The sequence below is a fragment of the Otolemur garnettii genome, unplaced genomic scaffold (genome assembly GCF_000181295.1).
Source record: "Otolemur garnettii isolate 467f Iridium unplaced genomic scaffold, OtoGar3 scaffold00050, whole genome shotgun sequence".
Taxonomy (NCBI): Eukaryota; Metazoa; Chordata; class Mammalia; order Primates; family Galagidae; genus Otolemur; species Otolemur garnettii.
Window position 1 is genome coordinate 5,327,142 of NW_003852445.1, and position 10,109 is coordinate 5,337,250.

At 38.2% G+C, this 10,109-nt stretch overlaps 1 protein-coding gene across 3 annotated transcripts in view; it reads right to left on the bottom strand.

The window, feature by feature from the left end:
• Positions 1 to 4,018: 4,018 nt before the first annotated feature.
• RASGRP1 (RAS guanyl releasing protein 1) overlaps positions 4,019 to 10,109 on the bottom strand; it is a 74,298-nt gene continuing 68,207 nt past the window's right edge. Inside the window, exons 16-17 of one of the 3 annotated variants that reach the window (XM_003791700.2) lie at positions 7,726 to 8,111; positions 4,019 to 4,911 (exon numbers count right to left, since the gene is read on the bottom strand). In XM_003791700.2, the coding sequence (XP_003791748.1) occupies positions 4,777 to 4,911; positions 7,726 to 8,111 (521 nt within the window). In that variant the 3' untranslated portion in view covers positions 4,019 to 4,776. The remainder of the gene's footprint in view (positions 4,912 to 7,725; positions 8,112 to 10,109) is intronic. The other 2 variants (XM_003791701.3, XM_012806322.1) reach the window with 2 other exon arrangements.

Sequence of the window (10,109 nt, forward strand, 5' to 3'; positions counted from 1 at the left end):
TGTAAGATTTCTTTATGCCTTCGTAAGAGTGCTATTTGGGTTTTTCACTGCAATCACTATAAATCTTATCTAGGTTTAGTACTTGTTCCTGGAATCATGTTGGAGCTGGAACCACTCCTATTTACACATTCCTGTAAACCTTGTTTGTATGAAAAAACTGAATCATCAAGGCCCTAATATCTTACTCTTGCCTATAAGGTAGGATTTTCACAATAATCTTTTCAATAAACATTTGTAGAACTGTTTGCTTGGCAGTATCTACAATAGCAATGAGTCGAGTTGGGTCCTAATGTGAACATATTTGTAAATTAAGTTAGATTCCAACATAGAAAATATGAATGGCACTTCACTGCTTCCTAAATCCAACATCTTTTTGATTCCTTCTTTTCACTCTTTTTGCCTGGTTTTCAATTTCATTTTTTCTATTACCTCATTTTCCTTACCCTTTTCTCTTCTTTGTCCATTCTGTGGTACCTAAGAGCGTGTATAGAGATGATCTAACTGGGAGTTTCTGGATTAAAGTAGTAACTTGCCTTTCCTCTGGACCATATATATAAAGAACTTATGTCCTGTCCATACATAGTGGCCACACCATTACCCAGAAGTACTCCTCAGAAGGGAAACAAGTATTTTCTTTGAATCTGTTTCCTTGTGTTTGGCAGATCCGGGAAATCTTGCCTGTTTAAACAGAGGGTAAAAAAAAAATTTAACTCCAAATATCTAATTACATTAATATTGTGACAAAAGAAGGTATGACAGACTAAAAAGATTTGTGGCCAGAAAATGTCCTCAGTAATGAATGATACTGTCTACACCTTGTAAGGAACACAGAGTAGAGATATTTGGGATGGGAATTGGGGTGGGAGGTGAGGAGGCAGTTTAATTTCTCCTTGTTGGCAGTGTGACTTCATTATTTTGTATGAAATATTATGAATTGTCAAAATGATAAATATACCCCCATTTATTTATTTATTATATTTTTTTAGAGGCAGAGTCTCACTTTTATCACCCTTGGTAGAGTGCTGTGGCGTCACAGCTCATAGCAACCTCCACTCCAACTCCTGGGCTTAGGCAATTCTCTTGCCTCAGCCTCCCAAGTAGCTGGGACTGCAGGTGCCCACCACAACGCATGGCTATTTTTTTGTTGCAGTTTGGCTGGAGCAGAGTTCAAACTTGCCACCCTCAGTATATGGGGGCGGTGCCCTACCCACTGAGCCACAGATCCCGCCCAGTACACCCCCATTTAGAGGTACCAGAATGCACTCTACAGTGGAATTTAAGTGAAGGAATTTTCCTCCCCTTTTTCATTGGTCTAGTTAAACAAAAAATTGGGGATTAAGGGGAAATCTTGGCTGTCTCTGAGCACTCTTAACATGACCACAAATGAATTGCCTTGGGTGGGTCTGTACATTGGATTGAGCTATCTTCTACCAATTTTACTTATAACTTCAAAATTTTTCTTCTTGCTGGTTTGCTTAGATGGAACTGTGGGATTAAAGACAAAAGAGAAATGACAATTTGAAGTTTGTCTACTTTAATGTTAAGTATTTATAGACTTAATATTTATAAGCAAGTGCTCCCTTTTGGGATATTTATTTGAAATATTAATACTTTGGTACTCAGTCAGTGGTGTATATTTTTTATCTTTGGGATTGGTAGAGTCTTAAAGGAGGAAGAAAAATTTATAATTACTACCTCTTAACCTAAAATTTGTTCCCAGACCAAGTGAAATCTCTGTTGGAAGGAGTCTTTAACATGTATTTGTTAGCATTGTTTCTGTGCTCTAAAAGTACAGACTTGAAGCAGACTCAGGAAAACAGGCCAGAGGAATAAGGCATTTCCAGGAAGTTGGTTCTGTCTGGGTCTTGACCTTCCCCTCCTCCCATACTAGCAAGTTTATCCTGTTCCCAAGGCATACACATCTTGCCTATTTTGTTTTGTTTTTTTGACCAGGTTTACCTTTCCTTGGTCATATATAAGCAATAAAAATGTTTTCTGTTCTTCACCTTTCTCAACCCCACATTCTCTTCTATACCTTAGGCCTTGATGGTTCTTCCAACTCTCCCTTAACTATGGCTTAGTGTGCTCTTCAGAACCCGCCATCTCCTGTTTGCACTACTGGCCGAGGAATGTGTTTATTTCTAGTGTTCCTGCCTACTGGAGAGCCCTATATTAAATCCTAAAATGGGATTAAAAAAGAGTTGGAGAATTCGCTTTTATTGAATAGCTGATGTGATGCAACCTGGAATTTCTGAATTCCAAATAAATTTCACTTTTTGAATATTAAAAAGAGGGAATAGGTTGAATATTTCTGTACTGTGAAAAGATTTAGAAAAATGTATACTGAACAATCTAGTTGCTTTGCTTTTCCTCCCAGGAAAACTCAGTTTGGCTAATAGAATAGGGGAGTGGTTTCAGCTGTAGATTATAGTAAAAAGGTGAAGTTTCCAAAAGCTCCACATATCTGTAAAGTAGAAGAAACACAAGACATGTTGTAGGGATCCTAATGTCTTTTATCATATAAATATTACACAAACTTAATGTACATTAAGTATCAAAAAAACCCTTTACAATCTGTACATTTTTTCTTGCAGTTCTTTTACATTATACATCTTTAGACAGAAATTCACAAGTGGGCAGTAAAAAGGTGAGTCAGTTAGCAAAGAAAAAATGAGAAATGATGTTAATAAAAGATTTGTTGATTGTTGATGTTAATAAAAGATTGGCAGATAAATATCAGGCCAAATTATTTCTCATTATTTCTGTAGTTTCCACTAACCCCATGTAGCTCAACACAAATACTCTTAATTTGTACACTGTATTTCTTTGGCCTTTGCTGGACTATAAAAACCTGTGATGAAACTACTACTTCCTATCCATTTCAGTGACAGATTCTTCAGTGCTTGAGATCATTGTTAATTTGACTAATGAAGGGGACTATGACCTTTTGAATTTCTACAGATTACAGGTTATTTACATAAAATTTATCTGAGGTCTTTATTTTGGATGGAAGGTAAGATGAATGAAAATTGTGTTTCATGACTATGTTTAAAGAAAGTGAGCTATACCCTCTTGGTTTACATCAAAGGAGAATAGGAATTTTAAAGTTTATCATAATTCATGTTTGTTCCATGTAAAGCAAGTAACAAAGTGCTACTGTAAGTTTATATAGCAGGTAGTGGGATCTCAGCAGCCTTGCTTCAGTGAGTTTGGGTTTGGAGAAGGGTAAATACATGTATGATTCTTTAAAATTTATTGAAACATTAACTACAAGCTAGTTCTATGTCACTAAAACTCAGTACAAGGAGGAATGCAAATGGGAACTGGTCTTTCATCAAAGAAAATTGTTAATGGATCCAAATCCTTCACAGGCTGCATATACTTTGTATTCTTATTGAGACTTGGTGGTGTTGGCTTTAGATTTGGATCTTTAAGATTACATTCTTGACAATTGATCAACCTGTGGATAAATTTCAAGTCAGCTTGCTACCAGACTTTACACACACTAAGTCCCTTAAAAAAGGAAAATGATCATATAACTTTTTTAGAACTAGAAAAAGACTGACAAATTGGTGAATAGTTGCCCAGGTAACTAAATAAGCTCGCTTATTATTAACTTTCAGAACAGGAGACTCACAGGACTGTTACTTGTGATTTTGCCAAATACATTTTATCTTATGAGCAATTTCCTGAACGTTGTGAATTTGTGTAATGTCTAAATATTTGATTCACTGCCACATTTTATGGAGGAAACAAAATTCTAAGCCACAGGCATGCCTGATACTGTATATACATATGTACACACTGTCAGCTATTATTTAAGCCACTGATCCCATTAGCTTATTTCTATATGTTAATGGTGAAGACATTTCAAGCACAAGTTCAGTTTAGAAAGAGAACTCTAAAAATAGTTTACTTCAGAATATAAAGATGGAACATGAAGAGTTAAGCAGATCTTCAGACTTTTTTAAAGCCATCAATTCCTAATTCTAGCCACAGAATATAATAAATGTTTACATTATGTTTAGCTAATTAGGCAGTCAGGTAAGAGATGGTAATAGCTGTGTTTCCAGGTACTTAATTTACTTATTTTATGATAACTGTAAGACTACAACTGTGGTTGACCTGCAGTTGAATGTCATGTTTAATAGGCCTCTAAAAAGCTGTGGCTACATGTGTAGAAATTCACTTCTAGGTAGAGATGCTCATGTGTGTATGAGTGTAGTGAAGAAAGGGACAGAGGCTAATTGATCAGATCTGAGGTAGTGAAGTAGGAACCAGATTCACAAAGAATGCTGGGATATAGAGGAAGTAAATCTACTTTTGGAATATGGGTGTATTTCCATCATAAGCAGGCTTTGGATGGAACAAAGCTTATCCTTCAGTTTACAGAAAACCTTGAGAAGGAATGAAATTCGTTTTCCAGAGATTTTAGTTCTAAGGAAGAATCAGCTGGGCACACCACATGAAAAGCTACCTTGTCAGGAAACTACAGTCATGTGTTAGCATACTTTCAGTAGTAATCCCAGAAAGAAAAGTGGTATGGATGGCAAAAGTTTTGCATTCTTCAGCTTTCCTCCCCTTTGAGTCACACTTGACTGAAAAAGGAAAATATACCACACATTAGGAATCTTTTAAATTCATGGTAGCAGGCTTCTTCCAGAGTCCTGTTTTAAAAGCTGGTCAGTCTAAGGTTCTCCATGTCTTTATCATTCAGTTTAGAATTTGAGATCTCCAGTGTACTCATCTACAGATGGTGTTCCTTTAGTCTCTGGGCTAAGAACAGCCACTTTGCTCCATTTGAGCTAAAACATGATTGCTTTTTTGAAGCTGGAGGGATTCTATTTTCTTCTGTGCATATCTCAGTTGGATCTTTAGGGCATCATTATCTGCCTTCAAGGTATTTATTTCCTAAAGGGAAAGGAGAATGAGGTCTGTTAATAAAGCAGCTATGAATAACAAATCATTACAATATTGGGAGCACTATAATTGATTGGCATGTCTTATTCACCATGGCTGAGAGAGTTATTTTGCCCTGAATAGAAAATAACAAGTTAAATAACAAATGAGTCTTTGCAAATAGCAATTAGTCTTTGTGATCATATCAAAGACGTGAGTGGCTATCATGCAGAATAATCCATTTCCCTAGCAGTAGGTGTATAATGACAAAACCTTTGGATGTGTATAGTAGGAGGTCTTAACTATACAGAAACAGAGTCTTTGCCATGAAAGCAGTGACAGAATTTTATAGGGGATGCTATAGTACGCTTAGTGTAAGTTTTTCCCCCCAAAATCACTGAAAACCAATGTGCCTTTCTGATGAATTCTTTTTGGGGGGGGTGGGTCAGAGTCTCACTATGTTGCCCTGGGTAGAGTGCCATGGTGTCACAGTTCATAGCAACTTTAAATTCTTAGGCTTTTCTTGGGCGATTCTCTTGCTTCCCAAGTAGCTGGATTACAAGGGCCCGCCACAATGCCCAGCTATTTTTTGGTTCTAGTTCTCGTTTGGCAGGTCTGGGCTGGATTCGAACCCGCCAGCTCCGGTGTATGTGGCTGGTGCCCTAGCTGCTGACTATAGGCACCAAGCCTCTGATGAAGAATTTTACCCCATTCCCTAAATTAGGATTTGGTGATCTACCTTGCAGTGATTTAATTATACAGCGTATTGTTGATTCCTATTCTGATTTTGAGTCTGGTGTTCTTACATTATACCACACTGATTACTCCAAAAGAATACTGTATATAGGCAATGTCTAGGTCATTTAGGATACACTGGGTTGACCTGAGTTAGCTACAGTATAAGATCGAGCACTTGGTATGTGCCTGGTGCTGTGTTATATAATAGAAATACCTTAAACTTCATAACACCTTGGAAATAGATGGCATATGAATTTTATAAGAGCAGAAAATGTTGTCATACAATATCAGATAAGATACTTAAACCCAGGCATATCCAGCCCGAAGAGCTTTTCCAAATTGGTTCAGAGATACATGTAACAATCTAATTGCAATATTAATATCAGACAAATCACTGGAAGAATTTTACTTAATGGGATGCATAAATGTACATAGTGAATTCTGGACCTTAAGTCTATTTGGCAAAGCCGAAAGTAAAGAGGCTACTGGGAAGGTGGTGAGGGTTTACTGGCTCTGGTATTGCTGGATAGGGATTATTCTGGGACTAACTCATCTGACATATTTCTCTAAGTCATTTTGTTTTTGAAGCTTTGTTGCCAGTTACATTGTTCCTTTTCATTAGGCCTGTAAAATGTCAAGATTTCTGGCAGACCTTAGCAGAGCCCCAAACAGGCTGTAGAGTTTAACAGCTGGTGTAAGAAACATCTAGGACTGAAAACAAATCTTTGCCTCCAAGACCAAAGTGAATTCGATTCTATCATGTCTATTCATTTTTCAAGGTTTCTTTCATTGTTCTCAAAAGGTGGGTTTGGTAGTTTCTGTCCCTAAAAAGAAAGTGATTTTTATAACCCACATTTTGCCACTATTTGATTGACTTGATTTTTAAAGCATGTCCTTTATCTCTTAAAAAAAAAAAAGAGCAAGAAAGCACCTTTCATCCAGAAAATATGTTGTTCTTTTTTTCATATGTTCTTTGTTCTAGGCACCAAATCAAGAATTTCACATACATTATGTAACTTGTTTCTTTAAATGTTTCTCTAATTCAATTCCCAGAGTCTGACAAGAAAGGGGTTACACAGGGAATTCTGAAACTCTCATGTACAATTTTGCCATGTAGTTATAGAATTATATAAGGAATTCTGGCTACCTGGAAGTTTTGATTTTGTGTCTGGCCTGACAGGCTTCCAAATTGGAAAAAAGTCAGACAGGCATTTCTCTCCCTTTGATATACCCGTCTGTCTCAAAAATGGCTTGTTACCTAGAATTAGTAAGAAACTACTGTCTGATGACAAGCAGTCTAACTAAAGCCAGCCCTCACTGTGAGCTGTGGACTCCAAAGACTCGAGGATCTGCACACCTGCCTGTCGGCTCTAACAGAGAGTTCTGATCTATCTTTTCCTTTTTTAAAACCTCATTGTTTCCTTATCTCAGACCTTGGCACCATATTCCCAAACTGTTCCTCTTTTCTTGGTAACCCTTTATTTTGTCTTTTCCAACACCTGCATGGGGAACCTGAAAATTAGGATGTTGTAAGCCTAATACAAAATACGTTAGAAAAGATTCCCCTCATCTGTACATTTGTTAGGAGGGAGGCATTTTCTGTGCTTTACTAATATGCCACTTTTTTTTCTTTGTTTTTGTAGCACTAAAATCATCTACTTTCTTTGGAAAGATGCCTAGGCAGCTGTGAAGGTTCTCACCACAACCCTGATGAATAAGTTAAAGACCTCTAGGAAGTAGGATTAGGCAAATTCATCTTAGTTTCATCTAGAAAAAGAGAGTGGTGTCAACCCAGTAAAGTGACCAGCAGAAACTTTTTTCTCAATGATTCTACTGTGAACAGAGCTTGAGGCACTGACGCCAGCACTGCAAGTGGCTCCTGCGTGGTGGCTCCTCCCTGTATGTTCTGTTCTACCTGTGCCGTGTGAACCAGGGGCCCCGCTGATTTCTTTGTGAGAAGGCTGGAATCTATCCTCCTTCCATCCTTCTAGTCTGTCTGTAGTCTCTTCAGTTGACATGCTCTTCCAAGGCTTAGACCTACTTCTCTAACAGTCTGAACAAAAGGAAAACGGAACGGAAGGAAGGTACCTGTTCCAGCTCTTGGTAGGTTGGGAGTCTGAAGTGACGGAGCTCGTCCTTTGATTTTATGAGGGATTCTTTATTCTCCCACTTGACAAAAGCCCGCTTTCTGACTAAGACTGGGCTGGGGCACGGAGATGTGGGACTCGGAAGCACATAAAGAGTATCCTGGGCTGTCTTCCTTGGAGAAGACAGCACAAAAGGACCTGAGGGGCCTTCACTGCCAGTCCAAGGCAGGGATTCGGTCTGGGTGGCCTTGTGGGCAACAGTCCGCTTCAGTCGAACAGAAATCTTCTGTGAGGACACTCCCATCAGCATGATGGTCCGATCTTTACTGTCCTCGCTGTGTTCCACAACCTCCCCATTAGGGAATGTAAAAGGTCCTTCTTCAGGTGCTGTAGGAAGATACAGAACATGTTAGAAGAGCAGACTCAACATTGAAGCCTAAGTTCCAAATGGGACTTTGCTTGTTAACAGGAGTTCTGGATGTCCAGAGTGGATCCATTTTTTTAGGCACTCAGTTTAGTGGGTAAGTGGGGGCTAAAATTCAGGAGCTTTGATGGTCAAGCCACTGCCACTGGTGTCAGGCTACATCTACCCTGAATGCCATCTTTTTCTTTTTGCACATAAATTGCTATTGTGGGTTTCTGTTTCTAAGTTGAAACCCCTGCCTCAATGCTGTGGTCAGTATATGGACAGATGTTCCATAAGAACTTTCTGTGGACCCTGGGGTCTGGCCACTCTCGGGGCTCAAGTTTCAGTGCCGGTACAAGTCCCCTATAACAGATGGTAGGATCTCTCTGTAGGACTGTTTGTGCTTGGGTATGACTTAACTGTGAGAGGGAAATTTTAGCTTTGTGGAGTATGTTTCAAACTGTATTGACATCATTTGATACTGATGGGGAAAAGGCATGCAATTCTGGTTTTCTTCCTTCAACCACACCCTTGCCCAAGACCTGGTCTAGTAATATCAACCATAAGGAGTAATTTCCTAGAAAAGTAGAGTAAGAACAAGGTAATGTAAGTAGGTAGCAGGGAAGCTTTAGGGTAAACTGCACATATCCAAGATTACTGTTATGCAAAGACTCAGCAGTACCTGACTTTGGATTGTATAGTCAAGATGGCAGTTTTCTAATTAGCATTTATAACTTGAATTAACAAAATCTTAAAGTTCCTAGTTTAATTTTTGCCAAAGGGAACATAAGCTAGCATTTAAGATTTATCCAAATAAAGATCAAAATTGCTAAGATAAAAACTGTTCTTTAAGTACCAGAATATTTAAATTATTATGGTTACCCTACAATGACTACATTGTCTTTTTTGGAGGAGGATTTCGTGGGTGATAATTTTTTGTATCTCCATTTTCCAGCTTTTAATAGCTGTATTCTTTTACGAACCCAAATTCTCCTATAATGAATATAACCACTTCTGTAATGTAGGTTGAATTTCTAGGCATTCAGGGAGCTTGGGAAAACGTTGGGCATTCTGCCTCTTGGGGGAGCAAAAGGAAGAAGGCAAATAAGAAAAAAGCAAAGAAAGGGAGCCCTCAAATTGCAGGAAGAGTTCTAGGAGATCACAGTGTTACGAAAGTCAGGAGAGGTGTAAGTCTCAAGAAAGTGAAAGTTAACAGATACAAAAAAGTTACTCTGAAATAAAGATAATACTGGGCTAAAAAGAAATCACTGGAAATTTTGATTTCATTCACAGGTGCCATCTAGAATAATTATTAGGAAGGAGAGGAAAGCAATTTGAATGTGTGATAACTAAATTTGCCCATTACAAACAGACCTTGGCTTACAGCAGTTTTCATTTGTTGCCCAGGATGCAGGTATGTTTATCCTACCCACTGCTGTATTTCCTAATGGGTTCTAAAAAAGCCTCAGAAGAACTTTTCTTACCATTTTGGGGCAGGGTTTGGGACCTGGAGGGGAGAAATCTCTAGGAGCAGCCCTTCAGGGTGGTTCTTTTGAGGCTCCATATTCAGGATTCTCTCTGCCACCTTCTTACAAAAATTTGTATTTTATGTGACAGAATTGTGCTGCCCTAAGGTTATGTGTACCTCTTAAAGTAACAGAATGCATAATATACAGGCCTATCTTTCACATTGTTATTTGTGGTCATTCTTATTAAAAGTTGAACATTATATCCTTAGTTGATTAGCATATTCGTTCTTGGGAGGAAAAAAAATCTCCTTAGGGCTTTTTCTAAACACAAAGTATCAGAAAGTTTGAAGTCAGCCTACCTTTAGATACTAAGTGCAGGGATGAATTCAGGAACAAAGCAGAAAATATGTAACTCAGCTGGTTTGATTAAAAAGGAATTTGTATTTCTTCTATGGAAGTAGACCACTCTAACATCAGATGTGTTTCACATTCAGAATGTATACTACATGG